The sequence below is a fragment of the Passer montanus genome, unplaced genomic scaffold (assembly GCF_014805655.1).
Source record: "Passer montanus isolate IOZ18808 unplaced genomic scaffold, ASM1480565v1 scaffold95, whole genome shotgun sequence".
In the NCBI taxonomy this organism is placed as follows: Eukaryota; Metazoa; Chordata; class Aves; order Passeriformes; family Passeridae; genus Passer; species Passer montanus.
This window is the reverse complement of record NW_024374923.1, coordinates 2,008,440-2,035,248: the sequence shown is the minus strand read 5'-3', so window position 1 is coordinate 2,035,248 and position 26,809 is coordinate 2,008,440. Positions and strand designations below refer to the sequence as shown.

Here is a 26,809-nt window from a genome sequence, read left to right as displayed (position 1 = left end):
CACAAAAGGTTGGATCTGCCACCTCTAACAGACCTGATTAAGGACCAACTTCCCCGTGGCACCTGCCTGAGCACAGGCCTCTCCGCAGAGCACAGGAAGTTTTGGCAGCCCCCCTTGCTGGAGACAGGGGCACTGTGGCAGAGGGTGGTGAGGCACGTCCCATCCAGCAGCTCATTACAGCAGTCTGGGCTCTGCTGCACAGAGACAGGGGCTGGGGCTGCCTGTGGTCCTGGGATTCACTGGCTGCTGAACCTGCTGGAGCAAGAGAAGCGTCCTGGGATGGGCCACAGCCAGTCTGTCACTGCTGAGGTCTAACACCCATAACTGCACCAGGTGCCTTGATGCTGCCATACAGAAAATCCAGGGCTGATCCAGATCTGCCTGCTTGCAGCTTCCCTCCCCTCCACGGAAGATTACTCACTGAGGCACAAGAGTGGGGCAAGACATGATCCATATACACCAGGTATATGACTCATATAACCATCTTTTATTTGTTTGGTTGGTTTTTTGTTTTGTTTTGTTTTGTTTGTTCTTGTTTTGTTTCTTTTTCTTTAAAAGCAACACCAGGTATTTTTCTACATTTTCAGACTCTGTACAGGTCTTAAAAGGAAATAATCAATGCTCAATGTACAAAGTAAAACCAGAAAACTAGAAAAATCTGAATAAAATGGAGCAAGTTGCTGTCAGGGATACAGTACAAATTAATAATTAGATGTCATCTGAAGTGCAATACCACCGCAGTAAGGATGAGTCAAGGAATGAAATAAAAATACTCTATTTTAAACAAACAGTATATATATATATATATATTTATATATATATATTTATATGTATATATTTTACAGATAGTAGACCCAGTGATATCTATAGAATTGTAAAAACATATTTACAAATGACTTTTTTTAAAACATTACATATACATCAGCACCATAGTAAGAAAGGAAAAAAAACCCAATCAACCCAAATCTAATAAAATCTGTTCTCTAGTACTTGATCCCAGTATGGAGTATTTGGAGGAAGCTTTACAAAGACAACAGAGACTCGTCTTGACACCATTTATCACCAAGGCCTGTGTCTCCCCAATGCACACCAGCTTGCATTGCCTGCTGTGTGGATGAACCAAAAACTTTGGCTGGTGCTCCTTTTCACTGAATTAGGGCCCAACCTGGCTCCTACTGAAGCAGCAGGCATGCTAATCATGCTCATCATCCTCAGCAGGAGCTGGAATTGGCCCTTGTGCTGTGTTTTAAAAAGGGGTCAGCTAAAAGAGATTAGATTAAAGCCATTTTTAAAAATGTAGCAGTCAGGGCAGGTTGGATTGATGGCTCACCTTTAGCACATTAAAAATGCAGCTTGTCCTGCTGCATCGCAGCATTTAGAACAGGTAATTCTCCCCACCAGGCAAGCCCACCAAGGGAAATTGCTCAAAAGGGAGCCTCATGGGGCACTGAGATGGTTCCAGACTCATTTGCTCTCCCCGTTTAATGTGATGTGTGTCTGTGCTCCACGGGGAAAGGCAGGACCAAGTGCCAAGGTCTTCAGCCTCCATGGAATTCAGGGGCTCAGCACTTAGCTTCACTGGGCCCAGGGAGGACAGCACAAAAGGAGGTGATCAGGAGCTGGGGAATTGGGACTGGCACTAGCACCCTGCTGCAGAGCATGACTCATGGCTCTCAGAGGCCAGCGCTAGGCCAGAGGGTGCTAAAGCTCTGGCCTGTGGGTCATGGTAACATTTTTATATGCACAACTATATAACCTGATAAGCAGCTCTCAGCTGAAAACACTAAAGAGGTAATAAGTTCCAGAAAACAGCCTCCAACTGCAGGGTTCCCAAATAACTTCCAGGTTTGGGAACGCTGCTGTACACACTCAGAATGGCTGGTGACTTCAGTATTGTGTGAGATCTGTCACAACTTCATCACAGGGCTGCTCAGCACTGGTCCATACAGTGGAGATAGTGATACATCCCTATTATCTAAAACCTTATTTGAGCAGATCCCATGCTTACAATAGCAATTATTTTACTCACTCATTTAATGTTCTTTACAGTAGTCCTTCACTGACTCCTGTTCTTCAAATACTGCAGTGAATTTTATTCCAGCAAACCAGAGAGATTAGACCAAACATCTGTTTAAAACTGAACATATCACAGACACCCTGGGGTAATAATACCTGCCAAACCTGGGCTTTTCAAGAGGGGAGTAGAAACTCTTCCTGTGTGCCAAACCCTCACTGTATGTTTTCTCCTGTTTTATCCTCCCCTGCCTGGCCCTTTGTGGCTTGCCTGAAAAAAAAAAGTGCAGCCAGCTCAGCTTGCTTTACACTGAAGCAACAAGAGGAGAAGGGAGTGAACTGAGAACACCCTGGGGAGGAAGGAGAGGGAGGGACCAGCTGAGGAGCTCTGCTAATGTCTCTTGGTACCTCTCAGCCTTCAACACTCCAGGCAGCAGGGCCATGCCAAGTGCTCTGACTTGGGAAGCACTATTTCAAGTCCCAAGGGGACTAAGCAGTTCATTAAGTTAACCCAGTACTAGGCTGTCTCCAGCAGCAGTCACATAATCAATCTGCCTTCACAACACTGCCTAATTTATGTTCTTCTGCACTTGTAGTGGGGTTTATCACTCTGCAGTGAAAACGGTGACTTCCCTGTGATTGTTTAGGTTTGTCATGTGAGTGTTGTGCATTCCCTTAGGACAGACCACAGCCAGCCCCACTGGCCTGGCCATGGCTCTCCCAGACCTGCTTGGCCCTGGGCTTAAGCATGTTTCTGACCAGAGCCTGTGCAATCACCCCTGAATATCTGTAGGCTTTGCTCCCAGCTCTTCCATCTGCTTCCCTGGAAGCTGCAATGTGCACAGTCATGTAAGGTGGGACATACCGGGACCACCCCTCACCACTGTGCAATGAAACCTTGTTTTAAGTGGGGGAAGAACAAATATTCCCAGCCAGATGCATCAGCTGGCTTTTCCAATTTCTCCATTCTGCCACACACACACACACAGACAGAGGGGGTGCTGCTGCGCAGCAAAGATTGCTTGATGACAGTTTTGGGATGCTGATGTTTTCATCATCCCCTGAATCTTCCAAAGTTGGCTACAGATCAGCTTGGTTTGCACAATTAAAAACAGAAGAAAACAAAATAACCCCAAACCAAACTAACACAAACAATAACCAACAATCCAGGGATGGGTAGAACATCTGACTTCCTCTTTGCTTGTTCAAACATAACGAAACATAACCAAAACTCCAGACTATACAATCCCATTCACTGGGGGTTTCCAAACAACTCATCAAGTTCTTGAATCCACTCATCCCCTGGTCCACTTTTAATAATGGAGTCCACAAGATCTGTGCCCTCTGCTAAATTGGAGAATGACCCCCCTGCTCCTCCATTACTGTAGCTGTAAGATATGTCCTGGGTGGGATTCCTCTCATAGGCCTGACCTTGGCTGCTCTGAGCAAAGGTACCACCTGCCATTTGGGGCTGATTGAAGCCTGACATGGCAGGGACCCCTTGGCTTATTCCTGGCATTGCCATTGTCCTGGCCTGGCTGGCTGCCTGTTGCCCAGGCAGTGGTTGCAGCAACTGTCTCCCCAGCGCTGGGTTCACGGCTCTCACTGTCCCACTTGTGTCCACAACTGTCTGATTGAGGCCCTGTGGGAAGTGCTGCTTGGACAGCCGTGGCTGCCCAGATGGCATTGCATACGTGGTGCCGTTGTTGAAGGGCCCCATTTCACTACTAGTCCTTCCAGGTATGCCTTGCAAGCCTCGCTGCTGCCAGTTTTGTGTTCCTTGAGGGACAGTCCCTGTCAGGTTTTGAAGTCGTGGTGCTTGTGGCCTTGGCAAGACCTGGCCCACAGGTCCTTTTGTCTGCTGCTGATGCTGGGGAAGAGCAGAGTTTACCAGCATGTTCTGACCAAAACTGCCAACCATTCCCACTGCTTGTCCAGAGGCAGGCTGCCTTGTTCCCTGGCCCGTGCTCTGTGCCATGTTCATGCCACTTTGGTTTGGGTGCTGCAACATTTGGCTCATCCCCGTGCTCATGCTGTACATTCCTGGCTGGCTGGAAGAGGCATTGCTGTAGGGAGTCATGCCCATATCCGACTGGCCTGCTGTGGTGAGCAGCGTGCTCGAGGTCTGGGAGGGACCCATGGCCATCATGCTTGCATTCTGGGCCATCATTCGGGATGTCCTCATGCTCTGGAGTGCTACCTGGTTTCTCACAGCCACTATATCCTGGGGTGAACCTGCAAAAAGGGAGGAAGGTAAGAAAAAGCCCACAAACCTGTAAATCTTAATTAACACACTTTTGCATAAGAAAGAATCTGTAGGAGCATCCTCAGCAGCACTTATCTTCCTCAGCTACACCTAATTCAGCTTCTAGCAAGCAAATGGAAAAACTTCCACTGGTCTTCTTCATTAGCAGTATAGCAGCTGAACTTCAGTTTACCATTTGAAGCTCTCCTTTAAATATCTCCATTGTATTTCAAAAGTAAGCCTTGAAAATGGAAATGTCAGTCTCAGAAGGCCAATCAATTCTTTTAATAGCTCAGGAGGCATTAATGAATGGATTTTCCATAGCATTGTTGCTGATTAGTTCTATGGAAAGAAGAAAAATCAGGTTTTTGTGGACATTTAAAGCAGGGAGAGTGTATTAGTGAATCAATACTATAAGCACATCTTACTTCACCTTAGGCCAGTGATGGGAAACCAGAAAATCCTAGCCTTGTTAAATTCCACACTGTGACAGATAACTTAACCATGCTTGTGTCTTACTTTCGGGGTAGAGGGGAGCTATTGATTTCAGGGAAGCCAATATGCTTCTATATTTACTATCTTTAAATAAAGACAATTACCTGGAGCTCAGATTATGCCATGGGTTCATTGTGAATTTGAGTCACTACCAAACAGAACAGTCAGATTTGAGCCACTAACTAAATAGTCAAACTCTGCAGATTTGAGTCACTGATTAAATACAACACTTGGCAGGTGAAGCTCAGAGTGTATGAGGCACACAATTGCTCCAGGCTGAAATGTTATTAAATACCAGGTGCAAATATAAAATCATTGCTTAAGAGTCCAGAACTGTGCAACAGAATGTGACTGTTCTTAAATCAGCCCCTATTTGTTGTCCCTCAGTGGCAGACAACATCCCTGAACATCCGTGGGGAGCGGAGAACACAGGTCCCTGTATTGACATTGGCTTGGTTTCCATGAGAAATGGGTGGATAAAGAAAGCAACATTTCTATACATGTAGTTCTATTAAATAATGCAGAGGATGGCTACAACTCCATTTTCTGCAGCACCACAAGCTTCTGGTGGGTTCTTTTAGCTCCAGCACACAGCTAAATGAAACATTTTGTCACATGAAGTGAGACCATCTGGATCTCACTGGAACAGGCCACATGTAGCAGAAACTTTTACTTTATTCATGCTATCAAACTGCTTTCCTAATGATTGGCACTGGGGTTCCCTTGATTTTTCTTAACTTAGATCAGCTCCTTTCATGATTAGAAGCAGTATTTTTATGATGACTCTAGCATGTGCTTAAGATACAGATGTTGAAATCTTAATGCATCTTTAGCTGTTTTTAATTGAAAATAGTAATTGAAAAGCTCCAAAAGAGTCACTAACAGCAAGTGGCTCACATACTGCTTTTGTTAACTACTGTACATGGCATAAGTGACAGGAGATCAGACAAGGAGTAGTTAAAAGAGAGATGCAACAGATTTCAAAGTTTTAGGCCACCTTCTGGTCTCATTTACACATAATCTACTGCACTGGATTACATTCATGTGACTGAAAAGCAAAAAATGGTGAACTATTTAAATTAGTTTATTTATGAAAATGAATTCATTGCTCTGTCAGATTAGCCTAAACTCTTCTCTCTTTATTTTAAATAATACATACAAAGGCAGTGTTTCAAAGAAGCATGAATGCAGAGAGCTTGTATGCGTGCATCTGAGTGTGTGCATGCACACACAATTATTTTGGAAATGAATTATTGGGGGAAAAAGTAATTTCATACAGAACTTATGGTGCCAAAGATAAATATGAGGAGGTGATTAGAAGAAGCCACCCTGATATATGCCAGCAGAAGATGTGGCTGCCTGTTCACATCCTGGGAACCACAACAGCAATGTGAAATGTCCAGAACTGCCTCCCTTGTTTTCTGTTGCATCTACATGATATTATCATGAATATACAGTACAAGTGTGTGTTCATTTCATGGCTGTATGGAAATCATGGTTAGTGAAGACTTCAGCTGATGCTTTTCACTTAAAAGGCTCAGAACTAACTTCTTTTCCTAAGCCAAAATGAGTGCACTTATATTTTTCAATTACCTGGGAGCACATCAAAATAATACTTGTGCTTTTTTTGAGATCATTAAAAAAACTCTATTTACATCTCAGATATTTTACTGTGTTTCCCACACCTGACATTTATCAGTCCCTTCTCCAGAGAAGGATGACCTCTCTTAAATTCTCTGCTCATTGAATTAGATAAAGTGAGGGATGAAGGAGGGGCAAAACCAAGATACAGTCAGAAATGCTAGCAGGAAAAAAACTCATAAGAGTAGAAGTCAACAAGACAAATCTCTGAATGAATCCATGACATCTGGATGTCAAAGAGGCAAAATAAATGTCATTTTTAAAAAAGGATGGGGGGGGGGGGGGGGGGAAGAGGGAAAAAATAAAAGAAAAAGCGAGCAGTTTTCACTGAAGAGAGCAGAAAGGAAAATATAAATGCAACTGAACATGCAAACTTGGGCATTCGTCTTTGGTAAAATTTGTGGTGTGTGCCACAGCCTGTATTCCTCTTCTGGCACACTGCTTAAAACCTAGTAGTCACAAACTGCACAAGCTTTCACACACTTGCTACCTTTAGGGCATTGACTCCAAAACAGGAAAAACAACTGGACTTTTACCTTGGAATTGATTGACCTGTTGCACTGGATATGGGCTTCGCTGTTGATGCAGATGCTGCCGAGGCAAATGTGACTGCTGCTGCATCTGCTGAAAATGAAGGACAGAAAGGAAGAGGTGATTAATTAATTAATGGGCTGCTGGCAAAACTGCAGAACTTGCAGTGGTTCTTATTTGGTGAGGTGTTCTGGAGAGACAGGCAGAGTCATCTGGAGAGTCCTCCTCAGAGCACTTGGGCTACTCAGCACTCAGACTCCTTTTGGCTCAAAAAGAAACATGCATGAAACATCATCACTCCTTACTTGTTACAGCCATTTCATCCTGACCGCTACAGCATGAGCTTAACTGTCTTCAGGCAGAAAGGAGAGGGAGTGATGTGAACTAACTTTGCTCACCTAGGTCTAAGGGCAACTGTAGCCACACACACACACTTTCTTTCCCCCAGTCCTGCCAAGGTCCAGAGGTTTGTGTTCCTGGTGCAAGACTTTGTCTGCACTTATAACACTCAGATGCAAGCATTACTGCATCCTGACCCAAGCACTGCAGCCTTGGAACATTCCTGAGCCAAAACAGAAATGGATTACTAAGGCACATTTCCTCTTGTGCTTCAGTGAATGATCTTTGGGGAGTGGTGACTGCAAAATGCCCCCTTGATCCAGACCACGTTGATCCTCTGTGGTTTTCTATGAATACTTGTGAATATTTTAAAGCAGAATCAAGGGCTGATTATAAAACCAGAGCCTTCAGATGCTACAGTGTACTGAACCAAGGGCTGAAAGGGCATGTCTGGGAGCATCACCTGCAGCTCTACAAATACTGTGTCCAAAGCCGATGATGTGTAACAAAGGTACGAGAATGGAAGAGAGGAAAGAAGGAAGTACTAATCCCTGCATTCATAAGTATGTGTTGCACACTATCAAAAAGAAAGAGGGACTCTTGTTAGGCATAAACTATCCCAAAGCTAGGATCCTGAGGACTGCAACTTTACTGTTTTTCATTTCTGAAAAGCATGTCAGCCTCAGCTTGGTGACCTTTCAACACTTTTAGGCTTGACTTCAGCCTAAGCATACTGGCTCTTGGCTTTCTGCATGTGAATTGGCCCAATCCATGGGATGCATTACTGCATCCTCACTCTCATGCACTTATTCATGCTTGAGTAAGTTCAGGCTTCTTTATCCTAAATATTTATAGGAGCATCCTTCCTATTCACTGAGAGTAAATTTTTCTGTTTCTCAGGGGCAACAAGAGAAAGGGGGGGAGGCAATCTGTATTTCTGTGGTTACATGGCATGCATGTGTTCTAACAGAAATTTAAGCAGATGGTCTTAAGCTGCTTTTCCTTAGCAAGAGAAGAGAAGCAAAGCTTAAAGCAACTGCTGACTTACCAGAGCATTGTCTAAGTAACATTAGGAGGCTGCAACTTTAAACTTGGGTATGGTCTTGTAGGGACTCAACAGTGTGACTTTCCATTGGCTTTCTCTTGGGCTGCTTTAAAACTACACCTGAATTAATCACACACCACTGTTCAGACTGTGTAGCTTAACAACCATATTGCAAAGCCCAGGAGCTCAGGAAGCCAGGTAATAGCTCCAGTGCAGCTCTTCCACATTGCCACTGCTGGAGGTTGTTTTACTGTTCTCCTACTTCAGTCTCTGGTTCTCTCCCTTGTATGACCTAATTGCTCCTACTGGCACTCCAGATTAAGGAATTGGTCTGGGTAAATAGTAACATTTTTCCTTGCCAAGTCTTCTTTTAAGCCACGTCCACTCTTTGTCCCAGATCACTGTGCAGCTGTGCACAGATTTTGCCAATGCAAGACCACAATTAGATCTAGGGGAGAGGACCTGTGACTGTAACTGCAGCAGAGTCTGCTTCTGCTGGACTAAATGCACCATTGGATGCCAGGTTAAGAGATAACTTTTCTAGTGGCTAAAATCCAACGTGACTATCAAGCACACCATTGGAAACACGGGTAATATTTGCCAAGCTAATGGTAGGACTGATAGAGTTGCATCTTCTTTGACAACCACTGCTGAAACACCTTGACAGGACCCACACAGAGAGAATTCCCAAATCTAGAAGAAAGGGCTGGTGCTGTGCTGTCTGTAGCGCTCATGCTCATCCCAGAATGCGCTGGAGACAGATGGATACCGTACCTGCTCCGCTAAGATCTGCTGCTGCCTCTGCTCTCGGAGAAACTGCTGTTTCTGCTGCTCCATCACATGGAGCTGCGCTCTCTGCTCGATCAGCATCTGCTTCACGATGGCTGCCTGGGGCTGGCTCCCGAGGAAGTGCCCCCCAGAGCTGCTGCCGGTGACTGCGCTGCTGGAGCCCGCTGGCACGGAAGGCTGCATGGGCCCCATGGGCCCTGACAATCCCACCTGGTGCTCCTGTGAAAAGAAAAAGGGAACGCCTTGTTACTGGGAACTCCACAGGCAAGGGAAATCGCAGCTCACCAGGCTGAGGAGGCACAGAGCCTGTGGGTGAAGCTTGGAGCAAGACTGAGCCATGGACTGCTCCCCACAGGGAATAGGTTCCCCTTTTCTCCTGGAATTCAAAGCCCCTCACGTAAAGCAGGAGCATTTATAATTAATTAATAGTGAAATAATGAAGTTGTGAGCTTAGCTTTTTCATGCTTCAGTGTAGTGTTTTTCAAAACTTTTTCGCCCTTCTCTAGAACACAACTATATTTTCTCTTCCTTTCCGTTTCCCTCTCTTCATTTAACATAGTAATTTAATATAGTCCCCTGGACTGAGGAGCCACGGTGTTAGATGCACACGATGAATAGCGGGAGCTGGCAGCACTAACTCTTCTCCAGAACCTCAGGATTTAACTCCATTATGTCTTTCTTCAAGATTTCCATCCTGCAGCACTGGACCAGTGTGTGGGGCTGGAAGGAATCGGGGCACGCGCCTTCCCTGCTCTCTTTTCGCATTTTCAATCAAATCTGCTGCCTTTTAGTGCTGGGAAAAGCCCCGACCCAGGGTCGGGAGGGAAGGTGGAAGGCAGGCCGGGCCCAGCGGAGCCCTCCGGGCGCTGCCGCTGCCGGCAGGCGGCGCTGCTCACCGCGGCCGGCCCGGCCGAGCCCAGCGGGGCCCGCTCTTCCCGGGGAGCACTCCCGGGACTAGGCCCGGCCCGGCCGAGCCCAGCGGGGCCCGCTCTTCCCGGGGAGCACTCCCGGGACTAGGCCCGGCCCCGGGCTGTCCCGCGGCCAGGGCAAACGGGACTCCCTAGGGACCCGGCTCGGCACCATGCCGCCCTTGGTGCCGTGTTTGAAAATCAACGACTGCGTGCCTGGTCCCCATCTCGGTGTTAAAAGCCCGTAGAACCTCTTTAACCTCTTGAACAACAAGAGGTACTTATTCAAAACCGCCAACTTGATGGAAAGGACCTGTGTCGCTTTAGCATCCTTTGTGCAAAGCCTGCGAGGTTCGGATTCGCCTGTCTCGCTGGGTGTTTGAGTTCTGCCAGTCACTGTGTGGTCTGGGTGTACAGAAAGGGGATCTTGCAGCACCCACCCCCACACGGTCAGGGAAAGGGTTAAGTTCAGTAGCTTGGGAAATGAGGGTCAGCCTCTCTGCATCAAGGTCAGGTTTTCAAGGACCCTCCTGTGGAAACAACAAATACAATTTGTCCACGTCTCTGCTTTTCACTGATACTCCCTGAAGGGCTCTGCTGAAAGGCAGCTCTCCGATATTTAGGCTCTTTCCCCTTTTAACATCTATATTGGTTTGAAAGTTCTCTCCCTGTTCCTCTTTCCACTTCTCCCGCAGTCCCATCACTGTGCACTTTACAGCCCGGTCAAGCACAGTCCCTGCAGCATCCTGAGGGCCAGGGCTGCAGCAGTGGCTGGGTCTCCCCCAAGCTGGGGTCAGGGAATCACTAAGGATCCCTCATCTGCTCCTGCACTGAACCCTTCATCCACCCCTCTTGCTTTGCTTTGGGGGGACACACACATTTATTGGCTGTCTCCAGCAGAGCTGATGGCAAAAGCCTTTTCCTACCACCCCCTGGCTGTCCCCTGGCTTCTGATGAAGTCATCAAGCTACCAATTGCATAACTGATGCTCAGGACTATCCTGTGTTATACTGGGATAATGGCCAACTGCTTCCATTTATATACAAAAGCAAGGCCGTGCTGCCAAATAACGGAGCCTTTGCTGCAGCCACTACAAAGTGAAGAAAAAGGAGGGGAAAACCCCCAGGAGCCAAAGGACATGATGTGACGTCCCTTGAGCTTCCTCTGCGAGCTTCAGTGCACAGCTGCCTTTGGGGCTGCAGCCCAAGTCCTCATTGAATTGCCTTTAAAAAAAAAATAAAATCTTCCTACAGAACTCTTGTCCTGGCTCCTAATGCACAGATGGGTATAGCTGAGGGACATGCTCACCGCACGCAGAAAGCACTCCATTCTCTGATGAATTATGTTATAAAGTAATTCTGGCATTTAAAAGGAAGAAAGTTTTGAAAGGAGACCCACCAGCTGATGTGAGCCCGGTGAACTGTGCAGCAGCTGAAGGAAATATGAAGATTAGCACACAGGTGTCACTTCCAGTGTTGTGTGTTTAGCCATTTCGAGGTACATCATGAAAACTTCCTGTTGCTGTTAAAGCCAGGCCTTCTTCATCTAGACCACCCTCCTGCCTAGAACATTTCTTCTCCTTTCCTTTTTTTTTCTTGGCAAAATCTCTTCCCAGCTGATGATGAAAGGCCCTTCTGAGATCACTGGGAGCAGCCCTGGGTTGTGTGTCCTGAAAATAAGAGCACAGCCCAGGCAAAAAGTGTCTGCAGGAAAATGCTCCCTAGCACCTGGGAGCAGAGCTCTTTCCCCAGAGCTTTAGCTCTGCAGCCTGGCACTGCTGTCCTCCAAGGGCAGTGTGTGGAGATGACACCTGGCAATGTGGCAGGGAGCTGGGGATGGAGGAAGCAACACTGGACTCTATAGGGCTGCCTCTTACAAGCCATGGCAGCTCCAGACCCAGATGCAGTCTCATCACAGGAGCTGAACACCAAGTCAAGCGACTCGAGCTACGTCCAGCACTTTCACACTTACAGAGCTTAAAAACCAAACTGATGCAAGCTTCACTGAAAACCCTCTTTGCTCCTGCTCTGCCTGACTGTTCCCTCATCCTCCTACTTCACCCCGAGCCTTCCTCCTCCTCATTCCCTGCTAGCCCTTTCTCCTTCCTACACCCTCTGCCCAGCCTCTGCATTTTCCTTTCTCCACCAACTGGCACTGCTGCCTCTTGCTTCACTCTCCAGACGCCCTCATCAGCTCCCAGGCTGTAGCTGCATCCCACCCATGCACACAGCTTGGCTCACCATGTAACCCCCAGGGATCTGCAGCAGCAAGGGGACTGCCCAGCTCTTTCCCCCAGGGCCCTGGGGTGCTCTGTGGGCAGATAGTCCCTGAAGAGAGTGAAAAGATGCCCTGGAAGGGGAAACACAGATTGTGTTCTCAGGAAATATAATTCTGGGAAAAATGGTACAATGTGATTTCTCATTTTTCACTCTGGCTCTTTTTAACACCACTGAAAGCCACTGTGTGCTGCTCTCAGGCTGCAGACAGCTCTCTCCTGCTAACAGTGGCTTGAGCAGAGTCACAGGCATTCCAGTCAGGAACAGTGGTGCTGCAGCTCCACTGCAGGCTCCTCACCGAGGGACAGGTGAAGCCAAGAGCTGGTTACATAAAGGGAGAACGGTGCCAAGGCCCCTCAGCTGTGACACAAAGCAAGTTCAAACACAGACTGGCCCTACATCAGCCCCCTGGGAGCCCTCCTGCCCCTGCAGCCTCAGCTGTCCACCCTTAAGGTAGCCCGGGACAGAATTAAGAGCTCGGCCCCTGGGAACAAAAGCAGAGCCACTGTTTCCAAATGGTCAGCATAACACACCTGGACAGGTTTGTAGCTTTGGACAGGTGCAGGGCACTGGGTAAGATGAACTTGTGCAGGGATCTGACTGCTTACTTAATGCCTGCACGGGAGTTGCCCCCTGTGGATAATCCAATCCTTTAAGCAACCGGAAGATAAACCCTGTGTCCTCCCAGTGTATTTCCAGGGTTCTGTTGGAGTGATGGAATACTCTGCAGGAGCTCAGGGTAACATGTGCAATACTACAGTTATGCACAGTAAAAAGGATAACAAAGGGGAGTGGAAACGAGATTTTCCTCTTTGTCTCAAATCTTACATGCCTCTTCCTTATCATGTGGTGATTTATTCCTTCCTCATGTCATTCAATCCCCCAGCTGCAGCTAAAAGCAATCACACAATTTCCTTTCAGAACAAGCAGAACGACCACCAACCGAAGCCCCAAGAAGCAGGCAGGGACACCCAAGCCTGCCCATTATCCCTCTATGCACAGACTGATGTATTTGGAGGAGCCAGCTCTGTGCCTGCTGAACGCTGGGGGGCCAAAGTGGCACCTCAGGGAAAAGGGGGCTGTTCCAGACAACTACTGGCAGGAATCAACAGAGAATGGGTATTCCACGTCTCGGAGCAAAGCATTGCCCAACAAGCTGTGAGAAACATAGACTGGAAAGCAGGGTTGGGAATGTGTAAAACAGACAAACAAACATCATTTTCTGTGCCATCCTGTGTCATGTGATCGAATGGATATTGAATATAAAAAGCAGATAGAAGCCAGGAGGTAGCTTATCCTGCACACTGCATCAGAAGAATGACACTTGAAAAATGTATACAATCAGACATCTACATTTTAGAGTCAGAGCAGAAAAAGTAGACCAAAAAAAAGATTTGTGGCAGAAAATGCCTACCAGCGAGTGACTTAAAGAGCTCAATCCATTTAGTTCACCACAAAAAGAATGTAGAGATGCTTTTGACCATGGTGGATAAAAATACCTTCATGAGGGAAGAAATTCCTTAAAGAGCTCTTTTATCCAACGAAGAAGGCAGAACCAGATACAAGGACTGGAAGCTGAAGACAGATTCAAATCAGAAAGAAGAATCACATTTTTACCCTCTGATTCCATTACCTATCAGAAATGGCAGATCTCCACAATCTGAAGGCCTCAAGGATGCATGCCTTTCTGCATAACCACAGCACTAGTGCAGTGGAGTGGGTGTGATGCACGAGGTGATGAACAGCACTGTCTGCCCTCACCTCTGCACAGCCCTGGGGACACAGGCACTGCCTGCATGTCTGTCTCTGTGTGTGTGTGGCTGGCTGTTAAGAAGGGGGATCTCCAACCTATTACTGGGATCAAAAATATTACTCCCTTTCCATACACTAGATCACAGTAAAACATAATCTCTACCCAGTGTTTTCAGAGCAGCCTGAAAGCACATTCCTATACTCCCTCAGAAATATTTCTATTGAATTCCTTGTAATGTTGTGACTTATTGTGTCTCACACGGATCTTAATCCTCTCTCTAAATCAGACTGCCCACAGCAAAGCCACCTTTCTCAGAATGGTACCATCTGACAGACTAAGGAAATTACAAATCCATTAATTTCAGACTTCTGAGGGTGTTTTTTGCCTCAGAAAAACAGTGTACAGGATGAAGGGATGGAATAGCTGGTTCACAATTCCAGCTCCAGCAGCAGGCTCGGCAGAGCAGACTGCTTCACCTATTTTCTCTGTCACCCAGCCTCGGGGAGGGGCTGCAAACCTCTCCTCTCCCCCCAGGCCCCTGGTTGCCATGGTCTTTCATACAGCATCTGAGCAAAAAAAATCCCTGTGATGTTTGACACCAGACCTCTGCATGCAGCTGATTTGTTTTCCTTTCACCTCTCTTCACCTGGAAGTCGCCTCCCTGTGTTTTCCATGCAGTTTATTCTGCCCACAGAACAAACAGGATCTGTCAGACTTTGGTGTATTTTTGTTTTCTTCTAGGAATTTTCCAATGTCTTCATTTTTGGTGGTGATGGAGGTAACAAAGGTCTCTAAAAGGGGCAACTGTTTTTCTAAAACTGTTTAAGAGCTAAAGGCCAGCAGAAGTTCTTCTCAAAGCCTGTGAGGAGAAAGGGCTTTGCTGGCACCTCCCCACACACCCACTTCTGCTCCAGCCCACGGGTTTCACTCCACAAACCCTGAGCATGACTGATGGAGTTCAGGAATGACGGATTCAGGAATGTTGCATTTCAACTGAATGCCACTAAACTTCAACCATCTTAATAAAATCCAGCTAATTTCCTCTTGTACAAATAATAGCTCTGGTGATCTCTCTCTTCTCTCAAGACAGAAACCTTTGCAGGGGAAATCACTCCTACTTTCAGTTTTGTTTACCCCCAATTTCACCAGCATGCCATAAGACCATGGTATGGAGCGTAAGGGTATAATGGGTGGGTTTGTGCACTGAGAAGTATTAATTTATCTCAAATAACTATTTTCCTTGCAATTGCAATTTTAATTGGTATTACTATTTTTGGGAGAAAAAAAAATTCAAACCAAAATACCTTCTTTACATACATACCTTAAAAAAAAAAGAGCACTGGCCTCCAGGCAAGGCTGGTGGCAGAGAAAGAGGGTGAGGATTTGAAAAAATACTGATGTGCCCAACCTTATATTTTAGGCACATTGTGAAGGCTGTAATTACTCCACTCAAAGACTGCTGCATGAAGCTTCCACAGTGTGTCTTACCACACAGAAAGCAAGAGGGAACCTTCAGGGAGCAAAAGGCAGGAGAAGTGAGTTGAAAACCTGGCCCATGCCAAAGCTTTTCCATGCCACATCCCTGCTGCCTTCTCCCACAGCCGAGGGCTTCCAAGGATACAAATCAGCCCCTCCAGAGGAGCTGTGACTTGACATTTCAGTGCCAGCTTGGCACTGAAAGTAGATTTCCTGGGACTTTGGAAACTGGTCCTGGAGAAAAACAAAGTGAGAGCTGAGCTCATGGAAGTCACTGGACCCTGAAGCTGGTACCTGATAGAAATTTTCCTGCTGCAGGTTTTAGCTTTAATCAATGCCTCCTTCAAGCCCATCCTGGAACAGGAGGGAGGAAAGCTAATGTGAAGCATAAGGATAATCACAGCTAGAGAGCTCCTGAAAGAGGGAGAGAAGAAAAATAGAAGATGAAAGCAGGCAAATGGTTAAAACAAACACTCACACAGGGGGCCAATGAAAAGGGGGAAAAGAGGGAAAATAGCACAATAAAAATAAATGATGTAAGAGAAAGAAAAGCTTCTAAGCACACAGAGGGAAAAATATGGGGCTTGGAAAAAGCAAAAGTGTAAGAAAAAGATGCTGTAATGGAGCTCTCTAGAAGTTAACACTCTACATTATCAGGCAGCCCCTTTCCTTTGAATGGCCCAAGCCTGTACCACATTATCACCTTGGACCCCATGGACCCCACTGGTTGTTGAGGTATTTTGAAGAGCCTGGCTCTAGCTCATGCCTAGCAGAAGCTGCCTGAAGTCTCCTGTGGATGACTGCAAAGATTTTTTTCTTTTTACTCTAGCTGGAATTGTTTCAAACTTCCTCTTGGTTGTTTTGTTTGAGCATAAACAAAAGGTATTTTTTCACACTTAAAGGTGTTTTTCAGATAATTTTCTCTGTGCTGTGATAAATTAAATCTTTCATTTTTAGAAATTCCAACTTGGCACTTGTGTTGCTCCTCAGCAAGCAGTGTGTAATTTGCCAAGCCTGAAAGAATCCTGGCTGAGAAATAAACACAGTGGGCCATATGCTCTCCTTCCCATATGCAGAAGGCACCTTACCTCAGAAAATGGGAGGAAGCTGCAGTCACCCTCATGGTGTTGCTTCTGCCAAGGCAAAAAAAAAAAAAAAACAAACAACAAAATCCACAGAAAAATGTATGGCAAAGGCTCTCACAAAGTAGTCCTCTTCCTGCATGGCTCCAGGGACCTCTCCTGCACCATCCCTGATTCTGTGACTGGTCTCTGGGCTGGTAGGAATGGGGGGAGGGCTCAGGGAGCATGTCTGCCATGTCCCTGCTGCTTGCAGTAAAGCTGCACTGTCTTCCTGGGTATTTCCCAGCACAGCTCCTTTCACGGGTTCTCTCCTCCCTCATTCACACTGTGCCCTCAGGAGAGGGAGAACACACACCAGGAGGGTTGGGTGAAGTGAGGACTTTGTGCCCATACAGGACCAAGAGGGAGAGTGTGCCTTGGATACATAGTACTTCAGATCCCTGGTGGGCTTCAGCAGATTATGAGTGGGACTGATAAAGGCATTGGTGCTTATGAAGAGTGTTTATCTGTACCTATTCATGCATAAATTCCACGATCTTCCTCGGCCAAACAGTGACTTCAAAGAGCTGGGATAACTCAGTTGCCTTGTTTGCATGTGCTTATCTGGGCAGCCCCTCTGGAGGTGGGACTTCCATCTTAAATCAAGAGCCAAATATTTCCATAAGGTAGGTGGCAGGCCCAAGGGAAGTGGCCCAGCTGCCTGGCAAAGCAACAGGATCTTTGCTGTTGTTTCACATAACTAGCTGCTGATAAACCAGGCTGGTTGGGATGGCACAACCAGGTGTAGGATTTCATTAGCTAGTTCTTTTAACATCCTTGAATCCCGGCAACTCAGACCACCTAGTTCGAGCACTTGAAACTCTTTGATTTTTCCTCCCTCTTGGATGTTTTCTTTGCATTTCCATTAGCCACCTGGTCTTTTCTTTAACACAGTCATCTTAGTCTTCCTGAAAACTAAGATAAGACATTCTGATTTGGGCTATGCCTAGCTCGTCTTTAAGGTCTTTAACCTCAATATGTCTGCTACTGTATGGCTCCCTCTATTTATATGACTAAGGAAAACCTCACCATTGAATTAATTTCCTTTGCAAGGCCTAACCTAGCTCAAGTTTTAGAAGAACTGACTTCATGCCTAGACTTCCAGGTCTCTAAGGCATAGCTTGCTTTGCTGACCAAGCCCTTATTAATGCTCTCTGAGGCTTCCTAGATGGCCTTGATACCTCTTAAGCCTTACATGTCCTCTTTCTTTTTTTTCCTCCCTCCACAACATGAATGCTTTTTTCGCCTTCGTCTATGCTGCCATCTTCCTAATGCCTACTTACCTTTGCCAGCTTAACTAGCCCTCCCAGCCCAACCCCAGCTGCCTTTTTGCAGCCTTGGACTCACTTCTGAAGCCCTGCCTTCACTGGAGACAGGTCTTGCACAGGATTGTGTTGATCTCTCCCATAAGAGACTTAAAGCAAGACATGATCTCCCTCTACCCCCACTTCCTATCCTGCCCAGCTCTTTGTTCCTGGCCACAGAGGAGGTGGCCTCATCTGTGGTCCCCAGCCCTTATTCTTGTCCTAGCAACCTCACTGGGTCCTCTTTTCTCATCTCTCTTGCCCTCATCTGCCTTCTCCTTTTGTATCTACCTCTCCTCTTGCTCTATCCCATTACAGCACAAACATGCTTTATCTTTATGCATAAAAAAAAAAAATCCAAACAACTTTTGACTCCTATTGACTCTCTAGCTCTCAATCTCCTCTTACTGTCAGCATTAAGCTTATTGAGTCTGCTGCTGCTCATTTATATGATTTAGACTGAATTTAGGCTCCATCTCCAACAGATTCTTTCTCAAATGGGCTTTCACATCTCTCCTGTCACAGAAGCAGAATCAGAGAGTTTCTAATTTTCTTTGTCTGGCTGCAGCTCTGCACTACGCCAGGCTCTCTGTCATAGCCGGTCCTCCCTTCCCAGTGCTCCTACTTGACTCCAACACCTTCCTTTGCTTGCTCAGGGTTACTCAGACTAGTTCATCACTGCTCACCCTCCCACCTGCTGCTGTTCTTTGCCTCTTCCTTGTGTCCTCCTTCCTTGTCTCCTTTCCTTCTCCCTCATGTCTCAGAGTGAGTTCTCCCTCTGTATATTCAGGAACCTTCTCTGCACCAGTGACTCACAGACCAGCCTCTCTGTCCCTGGCCACTTCCTGTCTGTTCTGACTAAATTCATGCCCTGCCTCTGGGATTATTTTGTGGATATCTGTCAGCTCAAGCTCAAAGTAGGCTCTCATCTTACTCCCTGGGCCTCCTGTCCTTCCTGTTCCTTCAGTCCCCATGGCCTGGCTGTCACTCAGTCCATGGCCTGGTTGTTATCTGTGCCCCCATGCTCTGTGCAGTCCCACAGCCAGGCTCCTGCTGCCTCACACCTTGACACCTGCAATCTTACCCTGCTTGTAGACTGTGCAAGTTCTGCTGTCCTGCTCATTTTTTTTTTGCCTGTCATCCTGCCTGTGCTATCTCTCCTTGTGGCCCTCTCTTCGATTCCCTATACTCTGGATTTCCACACCCTCCCTTGCTCTCCAATTCAGCTGCAGCATATGCCACCTCACACATCACCTCTCTTTCACTGCTGAGACTTTCTGTCACCCCATCACAACCCACTCTTTTCCACATGTTACATTTTAGCTGTAAGTGCCTTCATGCTTTCCTCCCTGCTGGATCTCCTCCTTGGGAGGAGAGTCTCCAAATCACACAAACCCGATCCTGAACTGTGCCCCAGTATAGTTATATTTGTAGAAGTTTCTGTCTCCATGATGTTCAGAAGTCTTCTGTTTCCTTGTACTCCCTGGTGTGTTTGTATCCCTGCATTATCTCTTATCTGCTCTTAGGTTAGAGGTATTTGTGAGGAAGGAAACATACTTACATCCTGCATCTGCAGAGAGCTCTGAACAATGAGACTCCTAAACTGGGACTACAACTCAGAAGTGCAATAAATAGTGTAACAAATCCAACTTCAATCTGCATACAGGTAAATACACTACTTTATATTCTGTAGGTATGAAAGCACCATTATTTCACTGTGCCCTTGCTTCACTACATCTCTCTTAAATAACACAATATAAGGATGAGCTATCATGTGCTGAAAAAGCCAGGAAATGTTAAGTTACAGTTCCCATGGCAATCGCAACTCAGCTCCCTCCAGTGCTGTACAAAGGTTATCACCATGTACAATAACAGGGGATGCTGAACACATGCAAAGTGACCAAATTACTGTTGTGGCAGATAACCAGGTCTTTGAACTTCTGTGCAGGTAAAATCTTAGGCATTTACTGGGCTTTTAGCATTTAAGTCTGGAAATGTGAAGTCCAATACACTACAAATAAAAGTCAGAATTATGTTGTATAGCAAGTAGCTGGTGCTGGCTTGGAGTCCTCCTTGAAAAGACACAGCCAATGGCAATAAGAAATATTTTCATTACTTTATGAGGTCTGGTAGCTGTCAACTGAGAGAGGGATCTGCCGATCAGAGAAATCTGGGGAGACATCAGTGTGTCAGAACAAGTGAAAAGACTTGACACAGAAGGCACTTTTTTGTTGAGCAATTTGCATTAGCACTTCTGGACAAATTCTACATTTCACATGCAATTCACAGACCAACAGCAGCATTGCTAATTGGTGCAGTTGCCAGTCAACTCTGGTGCCTTGTTTGAGCTATCACTAACAAGAATGAAGACTACAGTCTTTCTTTAGAAAAAATGCAGCAATTATTTTCCAGACTTTGAGTTGTGTTCCCCCTGCCCCCACTTTCATCCTTGTAATTTCATTATCTCAGTAACTTAAAAAGGATGTGGAATAGAAAAATGCAAATTTTAGAAAAGTCCTGCTGGAGTTATTAATTAAAAACACCTCTGTTTGCAAAGAATGATGCCCTTCATTAATACAACCTGCCATCACTGTCATGTGAATTTGACCATGTCTCAGGGTCCCAGTGCAAAAAACAACCCCAGTAAGTGGCAGAGCACTGGTGACTCAAATCCCAGTCACCAAACCAAGGCCAGGCTCTGCAAAAATCTAAAATGCTGATGGAATGACAGAATCTTTCTGCTCCCTCTTAGGTGATATTAGAAGTTATTTAACTGAAAACAGGGCAGATCTCCCATCCATCATTCTTTATCCTTTGTGAAGCTGAATCTCTTGAGAAAAGGAAAAAGCATCCATAATGCAGCTATTACCACTGCTCGGAATGCTCAGGCAGCTGCGGCTCAGCTGAAGGAAGGTTTGGCTGACTCATTTTTGTAAGTTAGATGGCTATTTTTAGGGAACATTTCCTTTAGGTCCCCACAGTGCTAAATCCAAAGGAGCTAATGACATTGTCAGGTGCCTAGGTTGTCGGTGACCTCCTCTAGCTGAACATTCATATTTTCTTACTACATTTTTTCCGTAATATATAGTGAAAAAGGGAGCAACCTACAATTAAAGATCTTCCAAAGCATCTTTGATACCTTTTCTATTCAAATGCTCAATGAGAGACCAATGTGCAATAGCAAAAAAATGGAACAGCACGAGAAAAACTATACAGATGTACCTAGAGCTAAATAAATCTAATTCTGAAGAACGTGGTGCTAATGGCGTATTTTGGTTGCTTCTCTAAGGATGAATAAGTGTCTGTAATGCAGTTGAATTCTGACTCTGATCTTTCTGCAGCTGCAAAAATCCCATCCCCTTTCTTGCTTCTCTTGAGATCTTGGCCCCACCCTAAGGGTCCAGCCTGACTGTTGTAGAAGTCACTAGCAAAAGCCACATCTCCCAGCTGTGCTCTCCTCAGAAGGAATAAGAAAAGCTACAGTAAAGCCAGGAACTCCCAGTCCTGATCATGAGAGGTCTGTCTCCTGGACACTGATGCTGCTTTATTTTCTGCAGTGAGGCACAAAGCAGGTTGTTGGACAAACTCCTGTAGTGCAACTTTCTGCTGTAAGTACCTCTACTTGGGCTTCCTTCTGCTACACCCTGGATTACTGGCCCAGCAGTCACTTTTCCCTGTGACTAAACCCTGATTTGGAGGCCCAATTATTTTGAGTCTGACTGCACGGTCTTCTTGGTAATCAGTGCTATGCACACCTCCTACTCCCCAGGCTGAATCAGTTGGTATTTGGGGAAACAGGGGCTGGCTGGGAGCTCTGTGTGAGCCCTGTCCCAAACACAGGTCCCTCTCTGAGCACCCCACCAGTATTCACCTGGTGAACCATGGGAAAAGGGAGGATCTGAAATCCCCAGTGATATAGGTTGCCTCCTTCCTTCCAGCTACTTCATCCTTTGTGTGTATTCAAAAGACTTTGCCCAGAGAGCTGATACCTCAAACCTTTCACAAAGCAAAGCCAACAGTGGCTTTGTGAAACCATGGGCTGTACTTCCCAATGATAGAGCAGGGCTACAATTTACCAACACATGGTGTGGCTATCAGCTGTGAGTCGACAAAAACTGCAGAAGATAGCTTTGGACCTCTTAATACCTTATTTCTGATATGAGGAGGGACTGGGGAGTTTGCAGCTTCCCACCTGCTTAAATGTAATTCACTGCAAAATATCAAACGGATGCATTCAGCCCTTTGTAGACATATCATTACCTTATGTGTTGATGTAACACACATCTGTAGCATATTGCCAGTACACCTAGTTGATGTGTGGGAGACTCCTATGTTCAAAGTCTCCAGTGTTTCTTTTGTTCTCTAATGAATCCTTCTTTTGTTTATCTCCACCTCCCCTGAGGTTGTAGCTGTAACTCTGTCATTAGTATCTGAAATTTTTTTTTTCTTCCAAAACTACCTACAACACTGCAATAGACTAGTAGGAAACACCTAAATGAATCACATTTCTTACTTCAGACAGGTTTAACAGGTCTGGGTCATTTTTCAGCAGCACTGTTGCTTCATTAGCAAACTTGTTAACCAAATATTCCCCTTAACACCATGTGAGGTGAGATTCCTGTGCTATATTCTAGCTGGTAAGCTGAGTTCACAATGTTTCAAATAAAATATGCAGTCATCACTACTAGGAGTGTCACAATTTTTGTGAGTCTCTGAAAACTCTCATCTGCTTCTTAGTGTCCAAAAATCAAAGCGCTCAGACATCTCCATGGTAGCCCCTGAAAATGTTGACCTATATCCTTTGGGTGCATTTTGCTGAATTTTCACTGGATTTCTATCTAATTACCCCACACCTGATTTTCTAGATATTATGTATGAAAACACATGTAAGACTGAGATATCTCTGGCACACAGACTGGCAGCTGTGCTGTCCATCAGAATCATTATCCATCCTGGTGCTGGCATCTTTCTGAGCTTCACCAAAAGCCACCAACAGGTTCTGGGAAATAAGTAGCTAAAGATGCTGCTACAGATTTGCTACCACAGATAGGCACAAAGACAGAAAGTCTTTACCCATTTGGCTGTGAATGAAATGCAGTGGGGGTTTTGCTTTTAGAAAAATGCCAAGTTTACATGCACTGAGTTACTGTGCTGACTCAGTGGGCTGACTCCAGGTCTTTCCAAAGTTGCCAGGCGTCTTCTCCAAGACATCCTAGGAACTGCCAGAGATGGCCAATGCTAAGGATTTGAGCTGGTGTCTGTGAGAAATCCGGCGGTCAGGCAGGAAGGCCACACCACTGGCAGAAGTGGTGGGACTCTCCGGGGCTCTGCTGCTTTTACGTATCATGGACATCTCTGGCAGCTCAGCTGCAGTGCTCACACTTCCTTGTCCTGAAGCCAGAATACCTGTGCATCCTTGTAAGGCAGTTCAGCTGTACAGAAAGGATTGGGATTCTTAGCCTGATTTTTTGCCAGACATCTCCAAATTGTAACAGAATCATCGGACTTCAGTGTTCAGTTTGTCACTGCAAAAACATCAGCTCTTTAACAAGCATAACAACAAGCATCATCAGCAATGTGCATTGTTGCCCTATACTCATCAACCAGAAGTATTATTTTTATTTAAATGTAAGTGGCATGTTTTCTTTGCTGGCTTCCTTCCAAATTATTCTGTTACTCTGAGCTGAGCTAGTAGTGCGTGTTTTCACTGCTTACCATGAAACATTTCTTCTTAAGAGATATAAACACATCATTGCCTGAAAAAGGCATGGTGACAATGCTCAGGGAAAAAAAAAACAACCAAGCATAAGTAAACCTCATTCTTCCTCTCCCTGGCATTTCAGAAACAATCCTGCAGCAAACTCCATCTGCTTTGGCTAGCCACTAAAATCAGCAAAGATGCAAGTCAAGGCAGAGCCACAAGCCTTCAAAAGCTGCTGGGGGAGGTGGTACAGAAAGCTTGTGGAGTGGCCCTGTCTTTCTGCTGTTCATCCTCACAGAGCTCTCCATGGTGACTGTAAGTGCAGTGACAGTCATAGTTGTCACCTGGAAGCACCCTTCCTTTGGAAAACCAAACAGCTCCATACTCACACAGATCAAAAGCCAAATGCATATGCAGAGGAGGAAAGCTGCTGCATCTTCAGTAGGTGCTGGTCATGGACACAGCTGTTTGCAGGGGGAAAATGACTGAAGATTTATGAAGGCAAAATCAAGGTGCACAATCTGAAGGACTAATTAGCTTTATTTCATTCCCTCAAAATATTTCCTTATGATCTACACTGTGGGGCAGCAGTTTGGCAGTTTGGTGATTGTATGTGAAACAAACCAGTGTTGTCTGTCTCATTTCCAGGTTTTTACTGTTATTATCCCTCACTAAACTTGGACTGCTTCAAAATATATTTTCTCAACTTTCCTAAAGGCTGTGGTCTTATACAAGTGGAAACCTACAACATTGTTTTGCAGCCAAAGTCTGCCTGGAGGGTGAAAACTTTTTTCTGCAATGGTCACATGGCATTTTCTAGAGGTGTACAAACAAGGTAAACACAGACAGGTCCAAAGATTGGTTAAATACCAAAACAAACTTAATTGCCTAATTAATTGAACTAGGTCTCACTTCCTCCAGAAGGACTCAACCCGTTCAGCACTGCAAAAGGCTGGTGTTGACACTGCCCCTGTTTTTCTGTCTGCACATCAGCTCAGGAAAGTATATTTAGCTCCAGTGTGCTTGCAGGATTGCATCTCACAGCTCCACAGGAAATCTCTGGAGTCAGAGCTAAAGATATCACTGCACACTTGGAAATTCATGGCCAGCTGTAAAAGTGGGGCTTCAGTGGTGGTCAGAGTGCTCAACAGCCTCCTTTCAAATTAGCGAGGAGGCTGAATAAAACACTTCACCGTGCTAGGTTCATGGCAGGCAGGGTGCACCCATGGAACCCAAAATAGCAACAGATATCTCTTGCTGAGATAAGTCTGAATTGATACATCCTGTTCCCAATCCCATGCTCATGAGTAGATGGGAGGGGGAGAAGTCTGAGGAGAGAGAACTAGAGACTAGTGCTGAACAAGCACACAGAGATCTCCTCCTCCTCCTCCTCCTCTGAAGTTTTCAGAAATTTAAAGAGTTGTCAGATCCATTTTAAGAGAGAGAAATCACAAAAGAGAACACACACATCTAACATAGGCTTTCTTTTCCATAAAGAATATCTACACATGGGTTGTGGTACCAATTCCAGGGCAAGCGAACAGACAGAGAATCCGGTCAAATCCTTGTCCCTGATGTTTTTAAATGGCATTTTGTCCAATACTGTCGTGGCTCCTGAGCAACCACTCCAGCACTAGGCAAGCACAGGGCACCTTGGCCACAACCTCACCTATTGCCTTGGTCTTGGAGAAGGATCAGGCCACTTCACCACACTTAAGGCATGAATATGACACAGAACCTTTCTCTACTGAGATAATGAAAAAGCAGGATGCAAAACCAGCTCCTGTTTCCTGTTAATAAGTGCTTTCTTCCTCTATCTTATAATTTTTTCTCAAGTGATGGCTAGCTGACTGTTTGCATTTCATCTCGTCTTTGGGAATGCTCTGTACTGTCCAAGTAATTCCAGTCAGCCAGAGCACACCTCTCTTTGCTCAGGGACAGGACAGCTCTGTGTGCTTATGAAGTGAGATCAAAAAGGAGTAAATGTAAACAAGTTGTCCTTCTTTGAAGAGCTCCTTGGGATCCAGAGCATTCTGTCAATAGCAGTGTAAGGAAATACTGTGGCCTTAGGGTCCTGCATGCTGTTGATACTGGAAAAAAAAGGAACTTATTTCAGAATCTTATACAGATCAACCTGTTTTCTTTCAGGCAAAAAGCCTGGGGTGCCACCTTGCCTACAGCTAACTGATCTCCCAAGAACAGATAAATTTCTTTGCTTCCAGAGAGGTCATTAGCTGGTGGAAAGGGGGCAGGTGGGTGTATGAAGCTTTAGGAAGTGTGCAGGATATGTTTTTATTAACCCTACACAGGACAAGATGTTGTAGACTGGTTTTTGGCAGCCTGATATATTAACAATGCAGATTTTGGACAAATCACTACTGTGCCTGATGCCTTAGCATCTCCACCCCTACAGAACAGTGACAATTCCTCCGATTCCAAGAAGCTGCCCCAACCCCAGCAAGGCAATGGGATCCAGGCAGCTACAGTGCCAGCATGCTTTAGTTACATTCTCAGATAAAACATTTTCTCCAAATGAAAGCCAAGAATTGTATTTCTTGCCTGCATGCACCTAAACAAATCATCTGACAAAAAAGCCTTCCTCAAGACATAAAATAATTTCTCTATCCTATGTGATTTCCACTTCCTTTAAGCAATGTCACTAAAAACATAGGTTAAGGAGCAGGCAGGAGAAGGACAACATGATTCTTGGCTAAAACTGAGGGATTTTCTGTGGCCCTGGTGGTGCCAGCTTCTGTGGACTCTGAGACAAGTATCTCCTGATATCTGCCAGGGTGAGATGGAGCAGCAGAGCCCCATGGTTGTAGGGAGCTGACAGCTGTGTGTTCCCCCTTCAGCAAGCTCCCCTTTGTCAGGTGTCACTTGAGTGCTGCACACTGCCAGGCACACACCCAGCCCCTCCTTACGGGCACTCCGCCATGCCACAGTCACTGTCTGAAGATTTGAGGGAGGATGTGGAGATGAGGGCCAAGGCTGGCCCTGGTTGCTGCTCTGGGCTGCTTTTGGCAGCGCTGATGGCTGTGGTGGTGTCTCGGGCTGTGCTTCACCACCAGCACTCACTCACTGCTGTGTCCACTGGAAGCAAAGTTTAGTGAACAGGAGACCCCCCACAACTCCAGCGATTACCCATTAGTGGTAGAATTGAGGAAGGGAT

The 26,809-nt window shown here is 45.8% G+C and overlaps 1 protein-coding gene across 2 annotated transcripts in view; it reads right to left on the bottom strand.

The window, feature by feature from the left end:
- Positions 1–459: 459 nt before the first annotated feature.
- Positions 460–26,809, bottom strand: part of MAML3 (mastermind like transcriptional coactivator 3) — a 246,148-nt gene continuing 219,798 nt past the window's right edge. Inside the window, exons 3-5 of one of the 2 annotated variants that reach the window (XM_039696148.1) lie at positions 9,084–9,317; positions 6,931–7,018; positions 460–4,248 (exon numbers count right to left, since the gene is read on the bottom strand). In XM_039696148.1, coding sequence (XP_039552082.1) covers positions 3,266–4,248; positions 6,931–7,018; positions 9,084–9,317 — 1,305 coding nt within the window. In that variant the 3' untranslated portion in view covers positions 460–3,265. The remainder of the gene's footprint in view (positions 4,249–6,930; positions 7,019–9,083; positions 9,318–26,809) is intronic. The other variant, XM_039696149.1, reaches the window with a different exon arrangement.